The 22,036-nt window shown below is 37.0% G+C and overlaps 1 protein-coding gene and 1 pseudogene across 2 annotated transcripts; one reads left to right on the top strand and one right to left on the bottom strand.

Annotated features, from left to right (window-relative positions):
• Positions 1-10,504: 10,504 nt before the first annotated feature.
• On the top strand, positions 10,505-21,920 carry DPY30 (dpy-30 histone methyltransferase complex regulatory subunit). Of its 2 annotated transcripts, none has more exons than XM_032652862.1 (5): positions 10,505-10,740; positions 10,840-10,911; positions 10,995-11,042; positions 19,402-19,544; positions 21,562-21,920. In XM_032652862.1, exons 2-5 carry the CDS (start codon positions 10,876-10,878, stop codon positions 21,632-21,634), a joined length of 300 nt encoding a protein of 99 aa, XP_032508753.1. In that variant the 5' UTR covers positions 10,505-10,740; positions 10,840-10,875; the 3' UTR covers positions 21,635-21,920. The 2 variants fall into 2 exon arrangements, with proteins under 2 accessions (XP_032508753.1, XP_032508754.1); XM_032652863.1 differs by having other exon boundaries at positions 10,505-10,602; positions 21,562-21,915.
• LOC116764323 lies at positions 11,050-16,702 on the bottom strand (annotated as a pseudogene).
• Positions 21,921-22,036: the final 116 nt, after the last annotated feature.

Below are 22,036 nucleotides of genomic sequence, written 5' to 3'. Positions count from 1 at the left end.
TGTTGGGTCTTCGCTGCTGCGCACGGGCTTCTCATCGCGGTGGCTTCTCTTGTTGCAGAGCATGGGCTCTAGGCACGCAGGCTTCAATAGTTGCAGCACATGGGCTCAGTAGTTGTGGCTCGTGGGCTCTAGGGCACAGGCTCAGTAGTTGTGGCGCACGGGCTTAGTTGCCCCATGGCATGTGGGATCTTCCCGGACCAGGGCTCGAACCCGTGTCCCCTGCATTGCAAGGCAGATTCTTAACCACGGCGCCACCAGGGAAGTCCCTGCATTTATTCTTCTTAATTTGATTTTTCTGCTCAATATTAAGTGTTTGAATTTCCTCCTTGTTGATTTGTTTTCACTGCAACTGTTAAATGGGTATTTAGTTTGGTGCCAGCCTTTTTTTGGTTGTTTTTCCTTAAGTAACTAACTTTTTAATTTAGCCAAGACACTGCCCAGTAGTAGAGTGGCTCTAGAGTCCGACTGGTTGCATTCAAACCCCTGCTCCCCCACTTGCTGTGAACTTAGACTAGTGACTTGGCCTTCACATCTGTAGTTCAGCTTCCACATCTATCAATACATAATAACGTAGTAGTAGGCAGTGCCTGGAATGAAGTTGTGACTTGATATTTGTTGAAGAATTGTTCTCCCACATCTACATATATACTATAATCCAACAAAAAGTATTGGCAAGTTTCTGAGCACTCTTTGCTCTTTACCAAGACCACAGTTATCCTCATGTCATTTTTCTTTCCCTTAGAATTTCTTTTCTTCCTACTCCACTGTCAAAATCCTTCAAGGCTTAACTCTAATATTATCTTCATGATAAATCCTTCCCTTATCACCTCCAGCAGAAATGACCCGATTTTTAAATTCTTACAACGATATGGTTGTGTTACTCTATGGCTCTTCTAGTATATTGTCTTGTGTTATTGTTATTTAAATACTTTATCACCTCCTGATATAGATTATAAATTCATTTCAAGACAGTGGCCAAACTTTACATATTTTGACTCACTTTCTGTACCTAGCCTGATGCCTTGCTTATGGTACTCATTTAATAAATGTTAATAATTTGAAAAATGATTGAAACATGGTAATCGTTGTAGATTTCTGTTGCTGTGTAATAAACCACTCAGAAACTTACTGACTTAAGATAACAGCCATTTATTTACTCACAGTTCTGTGAGTCAGCAATTTGAGTTGAGTTTGGCTGGGTGGTCCTTCTGCTGGCCTTGTCTGGGTTCATTTATGTGAATGCAGTAATCTGCTGCAGGCTTGACCAGGGCTGAGTGGCCTAGTTATCTTCATTCACATGTCCAGATGCTGGTGGTGGCTATTGGCTGGGGCATGTATCTCCAGCAGGGTATTCCAGACTTCTTTATATAGCATCTGGCTTTCAAGAGAGAATGAGTCGAAGATGCAAGGGCTCTTGAAGCCTAAACTTCAAAGTTGCACAATGTAATTTCTGCTGCATTCTTTTGTCAAAGCAAGTCATATGGCCAGCTCCAACATAAGAGATGGGAAAATAAATTCTACATCCTTATGGAGGAGTAGCAAAGTCACATTGCAAAGAGGTGTATATGTAGGGATGGAAGAAATTATTGTGGCCGTCTTTGCAAGTAATCTACCACAGTGATTATGTGCAGAATTTCCTTTTACCTCAATTTCAGATTAGAGCTTAAGATGGATTGCACATCTAAAAAAGCATTTCCCAGTCACTTTGGTGAGTCATAAAAACATTCCTAGTTTCAATCATGAGGTAAATTAATGAAGTTTAAGGAGACAACAGCAACAATGATGATAATGATGACTACTACTACTACTACTAGCTAACATTTATTGAACCCATACTCCAGGCTAAGCAGGTTAACTTTTACTGTTGTAGTCAATCATCACTATTTGAGTTAAGCATTATGGTCTCCATTTTTTAAAATAAGGAATTTGAGGCTCTAACAGTCTGTTACTTGCCCAACATCACATATTAGTTAATGACACACACTACTTTAGGGTTTTAAGGTTAAAATCTAGGCTTCCAAAGAAAAACATTTTTACATAGACTTTATATTTTATTAGTCATGAAATAAATATATCATTAGCCCCTGGAACAAGAGTGATCTTTCATTCCTGAGCATCCAGGTATTGAGTTTCTGACCCCTGGCCTCTCACTTGCTAAGTCCCTGCTATCCAGTTGTTCTTAATATTGACTGCTTTTCTGTACCTTTGCCATTTTTTCTTTGGTAAAAATATGGACTTGAGAGTCAGAAAGACTGCGGTTGGTATTTTGGTTCTGCCACTTATTAGTTGTGTGTTATGGAGCAAGTTCTTTAATTAACTCATCTGTAAAATGGGTGGAATAAGAATTAAATTACAAAATGAAAGGATACACCTAAAACCTCCTGCATAATACCTGCAATGTAAGAGGGCTCAATAATTTTATTTGTTTTTTATCTCTTACATGTACAATGTCATTCCAGAATTCAGACTCCACTAGGATCTCAATTTTTAATAATCTCAGTCCACATCTTCTGCCTTTTGGAATTATATCCCAGTCAAATACATTTTCTAAATTAACATCTTTTAAAATTTGTCTCAGGAAAAATAGTGCCTGGATATTACACTGGCTTTATAATCTCCCTGGACTGAAGATCCGAACCTTCTCAGCCATTTAACCTACAGTGTGACAGCCTCCCAGTTTTCAGATGGCAAGAACTTGCAGAACACTTAATCTTGAAGGGAATCTGGGCCAGTTTCACCAGGACAAAAAGGAGGAGCTGAGTACTGAGCTAACTAATCCAGGACATTTGGTCACTTTATCACTTTAACCCATTAATTTATTTAGAAAGTGACTACCACTAAATAGTTTTTTTTGGATATTTTAGCTCTCCTTCTTTTCTAAGGAGCTCCTCAAACCTTCAGTTGGAGAGATGCTGAATTATTTGAAGTAGGGACCAATGACACTTATTAAGGACTTCTTTTCAATTAAAAAAAAAAGGAAAATAAAGTGGAGCACCTAGAACCAAGAGAAGAGATGACTGATTTTGAAAAAGGCAGAAAACTTAAAAGAGAGAAACAGAAGGCATGGTTGGAGGTAGGGAATGGGAAGAGTAGAGTAAAAATTAGGGGATTATTATCCTATAGCTATGTTAATAAGCAAAAACATCGTTGCGGACAATTAATCATTTCCCCATATTGAGTTCACATTGTGACATATATTAATCATTCATTTGTTCAACAAATAGATAGTAAGCACAGACAGCTGACGAGTAAGTTGCCAGGATATAGTAGGGAATAAGGGCAAGTTTACAGTCTAATACAATGGCTAAAAAACTCAAATAACAACGAGACACAGTGGTCAGACATATAACATATATGAGTTCCATGTGTGGGTGTGGAATTCAAAAATGTATATATGATGTGAATATAAAGATTTTGAGAAATTGGAGAGTAGCCTTCCCTTATTAAATGGGACAGCTGTTACTCAGCTCCCGCTGATTTTTGCCTTTCAGAAACGTGTGGCCTCTGTTGCCAAAGTTTAAAACATATCAAGAGAAACCAGAATTCTGAACTTTTATGTGAAATTTATTGCTGAGGAGATTCTGGCTCAAAATTTTAAAACAAGCAAACCAAAACAAAACTGAGGCACGAGTTTGAGATTCTCTAGTTTACAGAGGATCTGTTACTAGTGAAAGTGTAAATGAACTCATGTTTTTGAAATAGTATTAGGTGTAACAGTATAAATCGTTACCTAATTTGCTCAGCTCAATTTTTAAAGCTGTGAGGCTATGGAAGCGTAAGCAGAGTCAGTTAATACTGGATATTAAATGAATTCCTCCATTTAATTTCTTTGTTAATGTTTCAGTCTGTATTATGTCCCCTCCACCCCATTCCTCCCTGCTTTGCTTAAATAATTATTCTTTGTTCCAAACTGCTCCAAGGATACCTGCTTACATTTATCTCAACCTCATCTGAACTCCTTCAGAATTTGTGCTCTATATCATTCATCTTAACCTTTAGTCAGTTATCTTTTTTGTCATTTAAATGTATGACATATGTATGTCTGATCGAGCTGAACTAGAATACAAATTTATGAGGGTGGGCACTGTAATTTATATTTATCTCAAGCTCTCCGAGAGTTTCAGATCCCCAAGTTAACCCCCAGATTTTGTGATTTGCTAGGACTCACAGGACTTAGCATATAGTCATACTCACAGCTATGATTTATGACAGCAAAAGGATACAAAGCAAAATCAGCAAAGGGAAAAGGCACATGGAGCAAAGTCTGAATGAAACCCGGCATCAACTTCCATGAGTCTTCCCTCAGTGAAGTCACACAGGACACAATTCTTCCAGCATTGAGATTTGACAACATGTGTGAAATGTTGTCTACCAGGGACACTCATAAGAAATTCAGTCCTGCTGATCATGTAGGCACCCTATGCCTAATACATACTAAAAGTCCAGACTCCTAGAAGGAAAGCACGTGCTTAACATAAACCATATTTTTTGCACAAACATTTTAGGCCCAGTGAGTCACTCTCATCATTTAGGGAAAGTTTTATATCAGTGTAGGGAACTTTATCACTCAAATTCCTAGATACCAGCCAATCTTGCAAGCAGGACTTCCTAAGGCCAGCAGTCTCAGGCCTGCTATGTTACCCCTTTTCTGCATATGCCTCATAAATACATGGGTAAAGGGAAGAATAAACTGGAAGATTTTTCTTTTAATGCTGTCATACAACCAATTAGACTCATTACTCATATAAATATTCTTCCCCATTATTGCCTGTGTTACAAATAATAAGGTGACATATTTTCCAATTTAAAAAATTTATCCAGGGCTTCCCTGGTGGCGCAGTGGTTGAGAGTCCGCCTGCCCTGGTCAGGGAAGATCCCACATGCCGCGGAGCGGCTGGGCCTGTGAGCCATGGCCACTGAGCCTGCGTGTCCGGAGCCTGTGCTCCACAACGGGAGAGGCCACAACAGTGAGAGGCCCGCGTACTGCAAAAAAAAAAAAAAAAAAAAATGTATCCAAATATTTTTGGTCTTTTTTGGGGGGGGCCATGCCACTCGGGATCTTAGTTCCCTAACCAGGGATCGAACCCATGCCCCCAGCAGTGGAAACACAGAGTCTTAACCACTGGACCACCGGGGAAGTCCCTGGCCTTTTAATTTTAAAATAAATTCATGCTTTCGGTAAAAAAAAAAAAGTTCAAACAATATAAAAGTTTGCAAGAAGCAAAGACTTCCCTTCCCCATTTTCCCACTCCACAGGTAACCATATTTATAGTTTGTTGTATATCTCTCCAGGCTTTTTCCTATGCATATACTAGTATATACATGCAAAAAAAAAAAGAATCTCACTACACAGATTTTCCTACAACATGAATTTTCAGATGAAATTATGTTGTGAATGTTTTTACATGCCAGTACCTATAAATCTACCTCATTCTTTTCAATGGCTACACAGTAGTCCATTGTATTGAGATATCATAATTTAATCTATTCCCAATCTCTTTCTACTAAAAACTGTGGTACAGTAAGTATCTTTGTACCCTTGTACATTTTTGTATTTTTATGGGATTAAAATCACAGAAGTAGAATTAGTGTGTCAAAGTGAACATTCCATTTTATTTTATCTCTTTTGTGGTAAGCTCATACTGAGTATGAACTCTTTACATAATACGTGATAGTGAACATTTGTTGACTCACTACTCAGAATCCATTACCTTTCTTCCCTCTTCCTAGCCATTCTAAGGTTTTCCCTTGTGAAACCCATCCTGTCCCATTGCATAGCAGTCATGCAATTCAGGTGGTATTAACTACCACCAGGTCATATCTTCATCATTGCTCAGGGAAGGCAGTAATTTAGGTCTGTGGCAATCAGCACATGGCATCTGCCTTATCGAAATAACTGGTTCAAGTTGGATAGGTGAAAGAAAACTTCAGACTTTTTTCTCATGGGTAGACCCATGAGAAGTGATGCTTTCCCTCCTGAAATGTGGAAAAGAAATATAAATATAGGCTCTTATGAGAAACGGCTGAAGTAATTGACAATTTTGGGATGGGAAGTGATATTAAGGTTAGCCTTTTCCTTCATTTTTATTATTCTCATTGCTGAGATATGTCTGTATCATAAAAATCAATAATACACTTTATTCATGTCTTTTTTTTTTGGCCATGCCACACAGCATGTGGGATCTTAATTCCAGGACCAGGGATGAAACCCGTGTCCCCTGGAGTGGAAGCGCAGGGTCTTAACCACTGGACCATCAGGGAAGTCCCTGTATTCATGTCTTTGAAAAGCCCATTTGATATGTTCCTTGGGAATGGTGGTAAGTGTGCCTGGACATGGAGTTTGGTAGTGAAGACAAGGGAACTACAGGTGGAGTAGTTGTCTTCCTATATTAGACAACAAAAAATACTTCCTTGGAAAGTGATTTACCAAATCTGGAATATATACTTTTAGGTCTTTTTTTTCCCATTGCGCAGCACAGGCTCTGGACGCGCAGGCCCAGCGGCCGTGGCTCATGGGCCCAGCCGCTCCACGGCATGCGGGATCCCCCCAGACAGGGGCAAGAACCCGTGTCCCCTGCATCGGCAGGCAGACTCTCAACCACTGCGCCACCAGGGAAGCCCTTTAGGTCTTCTTGAAAGGTGGTTGGTGTCCCTCCACACGAACAGCATTCAGAGGTTCCATTTACACTCAATAAATTCTGTGTATTTCTCTGCAAACACTTGTGTGTGTGTGTGTGTGTGTGTGTGTGTGTGTGCTGGATCATGTTCTTTACTTCTCTGAGCACTTTCTCTCCCTCTAATTATTTAAAAGAAAAAAAAACAGATTAGAAACAACAGCAATAATAGGTAGAACAATATCACAATAATGAAGTACTTAGGTTTCACTTAGATTTATATAACTTTTGTTTACAAAGCAGTTTCATCTATCTAATCTCATTTGATTCTCTCTGTGAAGAATTTTTATGCTAATTATATATGTAAAAAAACATGAAGCTCAGAAGTGTTAAACTATTTGCTTAATTCCGCATGGCAAACAAATGAAGGAACCAGGTTTTAATGTTTAACTAATCCCAAATCAATTCTTTCTCTACTACACATATTGTATTATTCCTAAATAGGTATTGCCTGTCTAAATAGGTTAATATTTTATTAACAGAATTTGCATCATGTCTGTAAAAAGGGGGTCAAGAACAGTAGCAAAATTATTCTAGATTCTAGAATTCTAGTTCTAGAATCTATAACTACTATCTCCCCAAAACCCCAAGAAGGGAAGGCTAGAGACTAGTACTTTGGTGCAACTACTTGCTTTCCTTATAAATTCACTTTAAAAAAAATATTTATCAAATATAAGAAACAAAAAATGAAAAGATGAATATAATAAGATCTTTGCCTTTGATGAACTAAAAAATCTAATTGTATTTAACTGTAAACAAAATATAAGGCAGGATGAGGTAAGTACCATAATAAATAGACATAGTGGAAGTAGATGAGAGGAGTACTGAACAAAGTTTTGTACTACAAGTCCAAATAAGAGCTAAATGTTATTCTCATTCTTTTAATTTATCCCACTCTAGACAGTACACAAGATATAAAGCAGAAACTAACAACAACAAAAAAATAGTACACAATATTGCAAATTTCTGTCATAATGATGGTTTTCAGGGCCATCTTTTTATTTTATTTTATTTTTATTTTATTTTATTTTATTTTAATTTTTAAATTGAAGTATAGTTGATTTACAACGTTGCATTAGTTTCAGGTGTACAGCAAAGTGATTCAGATATATGTATATACCTATGTATATATATACATATATTTTCAGATTCTTTTGTTACAGGTTATTACAAAATATTGAGTATAGTTCCCTGTGCTATACAATAGGTCCTTTTTGGTTATCTATTTTATATATAGTAGTGTGTATATGTTAATCTCAAACTCCTAATATATCTCCCCCCCTTTTTCTTTTGGTAACCATAAGTTTGTTTTCTATGCCGTACTCTTTAGAATTTTTGATTTCATATCAAAACAACATTCTGCAGTATTTTGAATTAATTTTATACTTCCTATAACTTTCTTGCTACTTTGTTTCTATCATTTCTAGCTGTTATTTACTTTTATTTATTTATTTATTTTTGCTCAGCTCTCTGCTGCTATGGCTTTGTCCCTGAATCTTTCAATTAATGTTATAAATATAAAAACTTTAGTGAAGCTTTTTGGAAACCACACTGATAACTTTTTTTTTTGATTGAGAGAAACCTGGCCTATAGTTAATTATTCTGTGCTGTTTCCTTTAGTAATCATTTTTACATTCTGTCCTTTTTCTTCAGTAGTGTCAGTGTCTTAATTAAAATCCAGTTTTAACTGTGAATCAATTCAATATATGTTGTGTACCTATGATGTACTAGGCACCATGTGGAGCATAAAGATATATAAAACAAGTTCTCTGTCCTGAAGGAGCTCACAGTCTAGCTTCCTACTTTACTAATACTGTCAGTACTTAGAAAATATAAATTAGCAGCTCTCAGTTACTTTCTGGAAGACTTTTTTGTTTTGTTTTTTTATTTTTTTTAATTTGGAAGTTTTTATGGCATGCCTACTATGTATTGGGAAATGTATGGATATATAATAACGATCCACATAACTCTCCTCTAGTTTTCCCAATCATTCTCTAGTTTTACTTTCTGTTATTTTCCATTCCTAAAAAGCATTTAATCTTAATTTGAATCAATATATGTACTAGTCAGTTTCTATATCCTGTACATAAGCATCCACAACTTTGCATCAATTCTGCATGAAAAATTCTATATCCTGTACATACGCATCCACATCTTTGCAACAGTTCTACATGAAAAAGCTGTCACCAACCACAATGCTAATCAAGCATACATTATATAAGCTGATTTTTTTTTTTTTAAGTTTTGTCTGTGTTGGGTCTTCACTGCTGCGTGCGGGCTTTCTCTAGTTGTGGTGAGTGGGGGCTACTCTTTGTTGTGGTGCGCGGGCTTCTCATTGCGGTGGCTTCTCTTGTTTTGGAACATGGGCTCTAGGTGCGCAGGCTCCAATAGTTGCAGCATGCAGGCTCAGTAGTTGTGGCTTTCGGGCTTAGTTGTTCTGTGGCACGTGGGATCTTTCCGGACTAGGGATGGAACCTGTGTCCCCTGCATTGGCAGGCGGATTCTTAACCACTGTGCCACGCCCACAGGGAAGTCCCAATCAAATATACATTATAAAATAAAACTTTAAAAATGTATCCACAAGCCTGGCTCCTAAACAAATTTTATTTACTTTAGATTTTTAGCCATGCAGTTTTAACGGAGTAGTAAAATGACGTTGTATTCTACCTTAAAAAAAAACCTTGGGGGCTTCCCTGGTGGTGCAGTGGTTGAGAGTCCGCCTGCCGATGCAGGGGACATGGGTTCGTGCCCCGGTCCGGGAAGATCCCACATGCCGCGGAGCGGCTGGGCCCGTGAGCCATGGCCGCTGAGCCTGTGCGTCCGGAGCCTGTGCTCCGCAACGGGAGAGGCCACAACAGTGAGAGGCCCGCGTACCGCAAAAAAAAAAAAAAAAAAACCTTGGGACTTCCCTGGTGGTCCAGTGGTTAAGACTCCACACTCCCAACACAGGGGGCACGGGTTTGATCCCTGATTGGGGAACTAAGATTCCGCATGCTGCACAGCGCGGCCTTAAAAAACAAACACGTTAGTGTTATGATCACAAACATTTCTGCATTTGTAGAGTTATGGCTTTATTCTAGTATATTGATATGCCATAATTAAGTCTCCAAATATTTTATATGAAGTTAAAATATTTTCATATTACAAAGTGCAACTACAAATGGGATTACTGAATCAAAGGCAGGCACTTTAATGAGTGTATCATTTATATTTACATTAAAATAAAAGGAATTTATTGGAATTACAACAACAATCCGATTTACTAGATCCTGTTTGGTATTTACAAATGTGTGTAGGAGGCAAAGTGTCTTTTGTATTTTTACAAATACAATAGTATCAATAGTATCACGGTTTGGAAAGCCAGTTGCATATTGCTAATCTTGATACAAATGTAAGGTAGCAGTAACTAATATGTTCACATATTTAAGGTCTTGAATAAAAGCTTACTACGAAACCCTAAAACATTTCTTCTTCCCCACTTTGGCTTTAGAGTAAAACACTGACATTCTTTCGTAGACAGTTGAGTTTGGGTCTGTGATTTTCTAGTAAGAACTATCCAGCAAGTGGTTTCGGTTCCGCGAAGAGCTTCGGCAGATTTCAGGCAGCACGGAGGGCTGGCCAGGCCGAACCTCGGCCGGCTGGCCTAGTCACTGGGTCTGCAGCTGGGGTGGCGCCTGCTCTGGGTAGGCAGGTCGAGGAACGAGTCTTTGGCAGACCCCGAGGCCACAACTTCCCCAGGTCATTTCTTACCGCAAAGACTATCGTAGTAGAATCAGGGCCGGTCTGGATCCCTCCCAGCCCGGCCCCCGCTGGCAGTTCTGCGCAGGCGCGGCAGTCGTGCGACATCCGTCACTTACGGCGGAAGTGGTTTGTGCTGGGAGTTGGTGGCGCGGTGCAGGGCTCTTAGGAACGAACGGCTTGGGCGCGGGTAATCAGCTCCCTTTCCCCTTTTCTCTACCTCTTCTAGGTTCTTGGGAGTACGGCGGAGCTTCCGGACCTGATGCGGGCGCCCGGTCGTGGACTGTCCCACCCTGTTCCTCTACTGCTCGGGGTGCTCCGCGCCCAGGTGGGGGTGAGGGGCGGGGTCGCGGCTGGGCTGGACTCCATCCTGATGTCTTCGTCTTGAAATCTCCCGGGTAACTCACTGTTTTTCTTGTTTTCCAAGACTGGTATCCGGGGACTGTGACTTGCAGGGTCCACCATGGAACCAGAGCAGATGCTGGAGGGACAGTCGCAGGTACCAGAAGGCCCTGGATTCAGGGTGGCGGTGAAGCAAGGAAGAGTGGCTGATGTTTCTGTGACCGGTGTTTTGTTTTCTAGGTTGCAGAAAATCCCCACTCTGAGTACGGTCTCACAGACAACGTCGAGGTAACTTGCCCAGTTCCTATGCCGTATCTTTGCGTCTCTTATGAACTGGGGAAAACTTGGGTTTCATTTTTACTAGGTTGCTTTGCACAAGGGAAAACTTTATCGTCACGAACGAAATAGTATCAAATTATGGGCAACTTGTTTTATTAGCGGTACTAATACTTCGTTGTATGCAGACGTACACATCAGCTGAGTCGAAAGGTTGAATTTTGAAAATGATATAGAGAAACAAACATACATTACTGATGGAGACTCAGAATACTTTTGCCTGGTGGCTACTAATGCTCTGTTGGGATACTGCATTGGAAAAACTGCACATCACAATTAAGAAGCCCATTGTATTTGTAGCAGAATAGTGTGCTGGTGAAGTCAACATTTAGTAAATGTTGATATCTTTGCAGAGTTCAGTAGTAGGTGCCATTGGAAGCTATAACAGGTAGTAGACACTGTTTTTGCCTTACATGGTTGAGTCTGAATTCAGAGAGTACATGTGAAAAATGTACAAAAGAAGGTATACTTTTATAGAGCTTTTTCATACAGGTACTAAGAAGTTGCTGTCTAAAAGAAGAAGTTACTTTGTAAGTGAATGAATAAATGCTGGAACAGTTGAATTAACCAGAGCTAGGTGGGATTGGTTAGGAAAACAGAGAGTTCCTGGAAGAGTGTGGGTGTTTTACAAGGTGGGTGGGGAGACATCATCAATAATTAAGTTTGGATAAATGAGGGCAGAAGCATTTCCAAGCAGAGTAATAATGGTAATAGCTGCTAATATTAGTCCTTTTACTATGTGCCAGGCACACTCCTAAGTAACTTCCATGTATTTTCAGTCTTGCAAGGCTCAGAGAATTTGAGTAACTTGTCTAAGATCACTAGGAAGTAAGTGGAGAGCTGTGTGTTAAACCTAAGCAGGCTGACATTTTTGAGGTGGAATTAAATTGTATTGCTGATCTTGACCAACTAGAGTTCCCTGGCATGTGGAGTGACTACTCTCTGCCTATAAAATTGCTAGGAATGTTTGTTGGTTGGATTATCAGGGTTAAGAAAATCTGCGTCTTTTCATAATGCAGTTTTTAATTGAACTGCTATGCTGAATCAGGTGAAGATACTTTATGCCACTTATCATTTAAGAGATTTCTTTTTAGGCATCAGCAGTCTTTTCTTGATGGTGCTTGTGTATGGAGGCAGAGCCATAATACAGTAGAGCAGTGATACCAAATGCTTTGTTTTTCAAACCCTCAGACCAATTTCCATGGTAGAGTGAGAAAAAAACTAAGGAGAGTGGAGTGAGTACTGATGATACATTATATGGTGATTGGTTTTCTTGCTTCCATAATTTTAAAATGCCTGTTTTATGAGTTATGGTGATAGTAAAATAATAATTATGCTTGTTTGTTTGTAAGTTTTTACTTGGTAAAATAGAGTTAACAACCCTATGTTAGTCCCTTCATTCACTGTATTATTTTATTTTTAATTTACTTGTTTGTGATATCTCAGAGTCTGGAAACCACTACTCTACAGCTGCTGCTGCTGCTTTTTGTCTTAGAATTCCATTTTATGTCCATTATTGACACAGTTTTTTTAGGTTATTGCTTTAGGACTTATCGGACGGAAGTTTAACTTCCCACAATTTACCTTCAAGTGGTATCATATCTTTTCATGTATGGTATAAGGACCTTATAACAGTATCCTTCCATTTCCTCTCTCCTTGCCTTTATACTATTGTTATCATATATTATATTTATACATATGTTATAAACCCTGCAATTGATTATTTTTATTTAAAAAGTCAATTATCCTTTTTATTTTATTTTATTAAAATTTTTTTATTGTTTACTTAACATTATAGTTACTTTATTGCTCTAGAAAATTTAGTTTTTAAAACTATCAGATTACATACATAGTGATAATGAGACTACCCCCCCCCGGCCCAACAATCAACTGTATATTATGAGGCTTCTCTAACTTGGTAGATAACTATTACAAAATTACAAAAATAGCTGGTTACAGTTGAGCTATCAAGTAGGTATCACATTTCTGTAGATTGAAAAGTTGAATAAAAAGAAAACTGATGTTACTGGTAAGTCGCTGAGTGTATCTGAGAAATCCAAGCTACATGCACACAGAAAAAAAACTGGTTACAAAAACCATTATGTTACTCTGTATTAACATTTTGCAATGTTTTAAACATTTCCAATCATGCAACAATAATAAAGATCAGAATGAATTTTATAAAGGAGTTGATGGAAGCTCAACAAACGTATTTAACATATTATACAACTAAAATCACATCATAACACATCCAGTTCTCCCAAATTTATCTATGCATTATAACATTGAAATGCACACTATTTCCTCCACAACTCCTCCTCTGGCCCCATTTCTATTCAATAACCTTATCTATATAAACCTTTCTGTTTAATCTTTTAAATCAGATTTGATGGGTAAGTATGTATAGTCTTCAGTATTTCAGAACAGATACCAAGTTTAGTCACATGCTCAGTCTTCAGTTACATTCCTTTCAGAAAGCATCTGAACTGCTGCAATTGTCTATGAAAATTCAAGCCTAAGAAACCGAGAAAACTGGCAGTCAAGAATCTGATCTAAGTAATTGTGTAAACTACAATAATACTAAAACCTATGTGTGCACATTTCTAGAAGAAGGATTTCCTATTTGAGAAATGTTACTCAATGGGTCTCTGAAAGGAAAACTGTCTGACTACTGCTCTTTTATGTAAAACGCTTAGGTGACCACAAGTATTTAACCCAATTGGCTAACAGTCTTACAGTTGGGCCTTTTAAAATATTCAAAGCCACAGAAGTAATTATGAAAATAAAATTTTGGAAGATCATAGCATAAGATACATATAGAATTCCTATTATAATGGTACATCCAAAATAAATCTGTCCTAACAAAGCAGCACGAAATCAATTTAAAAACAATTTGAAATTAAATAGTGGGAAGTGTTTTTGTTAAAATCATCAACCAAAATTACTGAATGGCAAAAGAATACTGTCTCAAAATATACTGAATTTACATGTTAATATTACCATAATGAACTCATGCCAGATATAAATTCAGGTTACTAATTAGATGAAAACGAATTTTAGAGCTATTTTTCCAAGAGAAATAAAGGTACTTCATGATAAAGGCACAGCAGCGTCTAAAGAATTTTTGGTACATTTATCACAAGATTTAAATTTCCTTAACTATTAACAACACATTACAATAAAGTTTCTCAGAAAGTGTTTAAAAGGCTTGATTGAACATGCCAGGAAAATGATTATTTTTCTTTTGAGATGCATTTATGTAAATTATGTAAATTGCAGTGAGGTCAGTTTTACACCTGGAATTAACCATCCCTAGCAGAAGTACCAGCAGCTAACAGTGCTTATTTATATTACACATAACTTAGCTGGATGTTAAACTCTGCAACTGTTGGTGCCAGTCTGCTTATAAAGACAATGCTCTGGAGACGAAGTCTTCTCACAAACAGTGGGCAAGCAGGTTTCATTATTAGATGTTCAACAACAATCCTCCGTTCATTAGACAAGGTCCAATAATATGGATTTCTTCTAGAGGAGTATCGAACAGTAAGGAATCTATGGTATATAAAAGGCTGGAGCAAACTTCCTTGACCCCTAAAAAGCATTAAAACTGTAGCAGGCATCAAGAATATTTCATGACAAGCAATGAATTTCAGAATATTCTGTTGATTAGAGCTGAGTTTATCCGAGAGGTCTCAGCAGAGGTAAACTATTTGAACCCTTTGCATCAAGGCACCTTTTTCGTGTATGTGGCAGTATGAAGCGAAGAAAATAACAAGACTGGGAAATACTCATTGTAACAGGGTAGGAATTGAGAAAGATGAGTGAACAGAACAGGTAGTGACAGCTGTCCTCTAACAAAGCCTGGGCCAGGAATGCTCTGCTTAACTGGAAGTGTAGTAAGCTTTGGTGCAGCCTCAGAGCACTAGCCAGAGCATTTGCCAGCAAAGCACGTTGGTAAAAGCTTGCTACTTCATGCAGCCCAAGAAGAGGCAGAACAAAGAGCAGTAAACTATGAACAAGCCAGAAAGCAACATTGCCGTGGCCAGTTTATTGGCCGTGATGAATTGCACTGCGCCCGCCTCTTGGGGGCCGTTCGGGGCCGTGTCCACCATGGGGGGCTTATTACACACGCGTCTGGGAGGCTGTCCGGCACACCCGAAAGCACAGCTGGGTTTCTAGAAAGACCAGAGTGAAGGTGGAGCTGCGGAGCAAGGCCCAAGACGGCCGACCTAACGCCGCCGGCTCCAGGTTATTGCTGAACCCGGAAGTGCTCCCTTGACTTCCGTCCAATTAACTTTTTAACAGAGATTTAAACAGTACGAGAAAGGAGTGATTCATGTTTATCCGTGTAATTGTCATTTCTGGGTTCTCCATTCTTTTGTGTAGATCCTGCTGGTATCATTTCCCATCCTCCTGAAGGGCTTTCTTTAACATTTCTTGTAGTGGAGGTTGGCTGGGAAGGAATTCTTTAAGGTTCTGAATGTCTGAAAAGGTAATTATTTTGCCTTTGCTTTTGAGGTATTTTTGCTGAGTATTTGCTCCACTGTCTTCTGGCTGACATTGTTTCTGCTGAAAAGTCTGCTATCATTCCTATCTTTGCTCCTCTGTAGTTAACGTCTTCTCTTTGTGCTTTTAAGATTTTATTACTGGTTTTAAATAACTTGATTATAATGTGTCTTGGCGTAATTTTTTTTTTAATGTTTCTTGTGCTTAGGATTCATTGAGTTTCTTGGATCTTTGGGTTTAGAGTTTTCATTAAATTTGAAAAAATTTCAGCCATTATTTCTTCAAATATTTTCAAGTATTTTGTTAGCTTAATTTACTAATTCTTTCCTCAGTCTTCTTGAACATATGGAATATATTATAATAACTGGTTTAATGGCATTGCCTATGCTATCTGTATCATTTCTGTGTCTGTTTCTGTGAATTGCTTTTTCTCTTCATTATGGGTAATTTTTTCTGCTTCTTTGCCCGTCTGGTAATTTTTATTGGAGGCTGGGCATTATGAATGTTACCTTGTTGGGTACTGGTTATTTTTGTATTTCTTCATATACTCTTGGGCTTTGTTCTAGGACTTGGTTAAGTTACTTGGAAACAATTTGATCTTTTGAGGTTTGCCTTTAAGCTTTTTTAGGTGGGACCAGACCAACCTTTAGTTTAGACTTAATTTCTTCCTCTTGTGTATTCTACCCAGTGCTTCATGTGTTATGAGGTTTTCCCATCGTGGGTCACAGGAACATGAACTACTCCTGGCCTGTGTGAGCTCCAGGGTTTGTGCCTCCTGCTTCCTCCAAGTGGTTTTTTCTTCTGGCCTTCAGTAGTTCCCTCACACACTTTGTAAAACATTGCAAAATGTTAATACAGAGTAACGTAATGGTTTTTGTAACCAGTATTTTTTCTGTGTGCATGTAGCTTGGATTTCTCAGATACACTCAGCGACTTATCAGTAACATCAGTTTTCTTTTTATTCAACTTTTCAATCTACAGAAATGTGATACCTACTTGATAGCTCAACTGTAACCAGCTATTTTTGTAATTTTGTAATAGTTATCTACCAAGTTAGAGAAGCCTCATAATATACAGTTGATTGTTGGGCGGGGGGGGGGGGTAGTCTCATTATCACTATGTATGTAATCTGATAGTTTTAAAAACTAAATTTTCTAGAGCAATAAAGTAACTATAATGTTAAGTAAACAATAAAAAATTTTTAATAAAATAAAAAGGATAATTGACTTTTTAAAGAAAAATCAATTGCAGGGTTTGTAACATATGTAGAAATATAAGATAACAATAGTATAAAGGCCAGGAGAGAGGAAATGGAAGGATACTGTTATAAGGTCCTTATACCATACATGAAAAGAGGGGACTACTCAAGGCCAGAAGAAAAAACCACTTGGAAGAAGAGTTCCCTCACACTCATGCTCTGATAAATACTCACTTGAAAACTGGAAGGCAATCTCTTAGTCTCTTTCTATGCAACTCTCTCCTCTCTGTGAAAGTTTCCTTTTCAGTACTCTTCTCTGCAAGTTCTAGTTCTCTTGGTCTCCCTGAATTTTCAACTCTGTCTTCTCAACTTAGGGAGACTTCAGGGCTCTGCTTGGGGTCCTTCTCCCTGGGTTTTGTTGTATAAGTTCTCTAGGCAGGATGCAGTAAGCTGGGGCAATCATAGGATTCACCTAATTTTTCCTCATTTTTGTGATCACTGTTCTACACTCTTAAAAGCTTAATCTTTTTTTTTGTGTGTGTGTGTGTGTGTTTGTGGTTGGATATACATTTGACCCTAGAACAACCCAGGTTTGAACTGCATGGGTCCACTTAAAAGTGGATTTTTTTTCAGTAGTAAGTACTGTAGTACTACACGATTTCCAGTTGCTTGAATCCACGGATATGGAACTGTAGATACAGAACCACAGATATGGAGGAACAGCCTGTATAAAGGGCCAACTGTAAGTTATAAGCGGATTTTTGGCTGGGCAGAGGGTCATGTTGTTCAGGCATCAACTGTATATTTTTTAGATTAATTCAGGATTTTGACTTTACTGAAAGTAAGCATAGCAATTGGCACATAGTGGATAGTCAGTAAATGTTTAAATGAAATAAATGAGAGGATTTGGTCAAGGAGCTTATTATAGGATCTATCAGAGTTGCTTAGGCATTGCTGTTTCTTTTTCTTTCTTTTTTTTAAAAATTAATTTATTTGGCTGTGTTGGGTCTTCATTTCTGTGAAAGTGCTTTCTCTAGTTGTGGAGAGCGGGGGCCACTCTTCATCGCGGTGCGCGGGCCTCTCACTATCGTGGCCTCTCTTGTTGCGGAGCACAAGCTCCAGACGTGCAGGCTCAGTAGTTGTGGCTCACCGGCCTAGTTGCTCCGTGGCATGTGGGATCTTCCCAGATCAGGGCTCGAACCTGTGTCCCCTGCATTGGCAGGCAGATTCTCAACCACTGCGCCACCAGGGAAGGCCCATTGCTGTTTCTGAATGAAGGTATTGGGATGTCATGTAATTGACTAGTTTTTATCATATATAGGTATTTGTTGAAATTTACTGGTGAACTATAAGTTTCTTAATTCATGGGCAAATGAAATAACTGTTTCATACATTAAATAAGTATAGGTAATTATTTTTATTAAGTCCAAAAATTAGATTGAAAAATCACAAGCAAAACTAGACAAGTTACCTGACATAGTTCTGGCAAGTGTTTTTGGAAAGCAAGGTATGTATGTTGTAGTTATATGCTTAAAGTTTTTTCTCAGTTTTTACAAAATAAAATTTTCTTTAAAAAAATTAAGTGTAGAATTTTTTTGTTTGTTTGTAATCGTTGACTATCCAGTTCTAGTATGATTGGAACAAATTTCATTTAAATGAAAGTGCTCTTAATAGTGTTTTGTCTATGAGATAGCCACTTATTTCTAAATTTCTGAAATGATAGATTTCAGAAGAAGGCAAAGTTTTCCAGTAAAGTAGTTTTTGATGCTCTGGATGTCAGGTGAATTTATATGAAAGGCCCAGATTTTGGGGGGTTCTTAGACGGAGGAAGTGTAAGTCATCATTTCCGAAACATCATTTAAATATCACATTAATGATCTTTCCCATATTAGTCATTTCTTCTATTTTTTGGCTAATTTTACTTTATATTTTTTCTTAAATTTACTCATTTTTAAAAAATCATAGATGCATTTGTTTAGAAAAGAAACAAATGGAAAAGCATTCTCATTGCCATAGAGGGTAACCGTAAAAATGAAAACAGTGAATACAAAACAGTGGTAATAAATTTTAGCTAGATTCTGTTGCCAGTTGAAGTCTCTAAGCTGAAGCCTGCTCTCTGTTAAGAAGGGAGTTTAGCAAGTGTTACAGAAGTGTTAAAGACATGTTAGTGCCAAACTGAGACATTGTCCTTGATGTTATCTGTGATAAAAGAATTGAAACAGGACTAGTTTTCTCACTGTGATTCAGTGTTACTTAGTGTCATGTCCAGATTTTTTGAAGCACATTGTAAGAAGGTGTATTCTCATGAAGAAAAGAAAAGGGACTTGTATTTATTCCTAAAAAGGCAGAAAGAAAGAGAGAAAGTAAGTGTAGGATCTGGAGATACGACATTAAAAGAATGAGATATTATGGTGCCTTCAGAAAATGCTTGAATGAAATTTAGAAATGGGTCTGATTTTATTTTGGCAGAAGGATTTGCAGTTCAATCAGCTTTCTAGTCATTGATTTACCTTTTCTATTAGTTTTATATTTCCATTAATTTTCGTTTAGCACTCAAACTAATCTAGTTATTTTTAAATATTCATGCATGTTTTTTGAATTCACTAGAGGATAGTAGAAAATGAGAAAATTAATGCAGAAAAGTCATCAAAACAGAAAGTGGATCTCCAGTCTTTGCCAACTCGTGCCTATCTGGATCAGACAGTTGTGCCTATCTTATTACAAGGACTTGCTGTGCTTGCAAAGGAAAGGTAAGATAATAGTGTCTGCAAATGGAGTTACCAGAAAAAGCAAAATAAAAACTTCCCTAGTTGAAATATCATGAGTTATGTATAGTTATTTTTTACTATATAAGGAATTTATAGATACTGAAGTTTTTTTAAAAACAAGTCAGCCATAATCTCAATTAAGACACTTATTTTTCTACTAGTCTTAGATCATATGCATATTTGTAATCATGGTATACATGTAATTTTATATCTCCTTTTTACTTAAAATTATAAGATAAAACTTCTTCCATATCTTTACAGAGCCTTCATGATTATAAATGAAATTATAATATCACAGTTAACTTAGCCATTTTCTTGTTGTTGACCATTTAGGACCAATTTCCTTTGTTATTATTGATCACCAGGTACTTTATCTGTTTTTATACCCTTTTACTTTCGTTTAATTACTTTATGATAAATACCCAAGAATTGGTTTGCTATTTCAAATGACATGACTATTTTTATAGTGTTTGACACATAATATCATATTTCTGTCCAAAAGTTTATCCTTAAAATTCTTCAGGTGTCATCATAGCCTCAAGTGCATGCGTGTTATAAACTTTTTTTTTGCCAAGTTTTTTTTAATTTACATTTCTTTGTTAGCACAGTTACAGTTTTTCTCTTTTCTGTACATGTTTTCTGTACAAAAATTTTTTGTATAAGTAAATCCAATAAGAAAATTTTGTTGTAAGTTACATTAGTCAACATTTATTGGGTGTAAATTATGTTTTTCTCAAAGACTAATAATGAACACTGTAGTAAACTGACATAACTTGATAAGGAACTTGATGGAACATATCTGAGTTATTTAGAATAGGTGTATTACTTAGTTTTATTTTTTAATTAATTTATTTTTATTACTTAGTGTTAAGTTAAAAAATTAAATGAATAAACAATAAGTATTTGTTTTGGATTGTTATATTTATAAAATAGGATTTATTTTTGACTGCAAGATATGTCTTGGCTCTACTACTGACAATTAAAATATGGGCATCTTTTATGCATTTTTGTTCTTTCTCTAGAGAAGGCCAATATATCAGAAATTCTAAATATTACTTTAAATGCTAGAAGAAAAGAACTTGAAGAAGTTTTACAGTAACATTCTATTAGTAAATACAGTTTTTAAGTAAGCATTCTAGCAAAATAATTCATCAAATTAACTGTAAATATTATGTAACAAGTATTGTCTCTGTCTAGTTAGTTCAAAAGGCTGTTTAAAGTGCTAGGAGAATGTTTTGAGATCATTGTAAATCAATTCTAAATATGCCTTTTTTTTTTTTTTTTAAATATGCCTTTTTATAGTAGGGTTTAAAGTAGATGTTTCCCCCAACTTTTCATCTTTGGACCTGTTTTATCAGCAACAGCAACATATGTAAAAGTGATAAATATGAAATAACACCTCTTTATTTTATTAAAAATTTTTTTCCAGTTTTGAGAAAAAATTTACATACGTCACTATGTAAGTTTAAGGTATACAGCATGATGGTTTGATTTACATATGTTGTGAAATGATTACCACACAGGTTTAGTTAACATCCATGATCTCATATATACATATATACAATATATACATATACAATAAAAAGGAAAAAAAGAAAAAAATTTTCTTCTTGTGATGAGAACTCTTAGGATCTACTCTTTTAACAACTTTCCTGTATATCATACAGCAGTGTCAGCTATAGCCATCATGTCGAACTTTATACCCCTAGTACTTAGAACTGGAATTTTGTACCACCTTCCTCCAACAACCCCTCTCTCTCACCTCCTAATTTTAAAATATGTTTAAGGGACTTCCCTGGCGGTCCAGTGGTTAAGACTCCGTGCTTCCACTGCAGGGGGCACAGGTTTGATCCCTGGTGGGGGAACTAAGATGCCACATGCTGCACGGTGTGGCCAAAAAAACGGAAAAAAGAAAGATGTTTTCATTATGGGACAATACATTTAAGTTAACACGTCTCGAATATAAATTTCTAAATTTTGGATTTCTTTTCCCTTACAGACCACCAAATCCCATTGAATTTCTAGCATCTTATCTTTTAAAAAACAAGGCACAGTTTGAAGATCGAAACTGACTTATTGGGAAGAACAGAAAAATTTGGTTTCCACTGTAGATTTACATGATTAAGAGGCAACTTTAATTGCCATGATTTCCCCCCCCCCCCCATTTTGGAAGTATAAGAATCATCAGGACAGCAGAACTTATTTTGGAGTTGCAGAAGAAGACATATCTCCCTTATTGATTTAATCACATACTTATTTAATGAGTGTATTCTGTGCAGTTTTTTCTCAGATTGTCTTTAACTTTGTTTTTAAAATGACCTTCAAAATAAACTGTTAAAACATCATTATCTTACAGTAGTGTTTGTTCTATATGACAAATATTTTATGTGGTTCAGTTGTTTTCATGTATTACTTATTCCTTGTGTCTTAGAATGCTGCAGAGTTTTACAACAGTGTGAAAATACACCAGAGTC

This window comes from Phocoena sinus, chromosome 13 (genome assembly GCF_008692025.1).
Source record: "Phocoena sinus isolate mPhoSin1 chromosome 13, mPhoSin1.pri, whole genome shotgun sequence".
Taxonomy (NCBI): domain Eukaryota; kingdom Metazoa; phylum Chordata; class Mammalia; order Artiodactyla; family Phocoenidae; genus Phocoena; species Phocoena sinus.
The sequence above is the reverse complement of the archived record's forward strand: the minus strand, read 5'-3'. Positions and strand labels throughout refer to the sequence as shown.

Excerpts from the sequence above, each read along its gene's own strand:
- DPY30 (XM_032652862.1), top strand. The coding sequence starts at position 10,876 with ATGGAACCAGAGCAGATGCTGGAGGGACAGTCGCAG. Across the intron at positions 10,912-10,994 it reads TGCTGGAGGGACAGTCGCAG|GTTGCAGAAAATCCCCACTC; the intron begins GTACCAGAAGGC and ends TTTGTTTTCTAG. Across the intron at positions 19,545-21,561 it reads GCTGTGCTTGCAAAGGAAAG|ACCACCAAATCCCATTGAAT; the intron begins GTAAGATAATAG and ends TTTCCCTTACAG.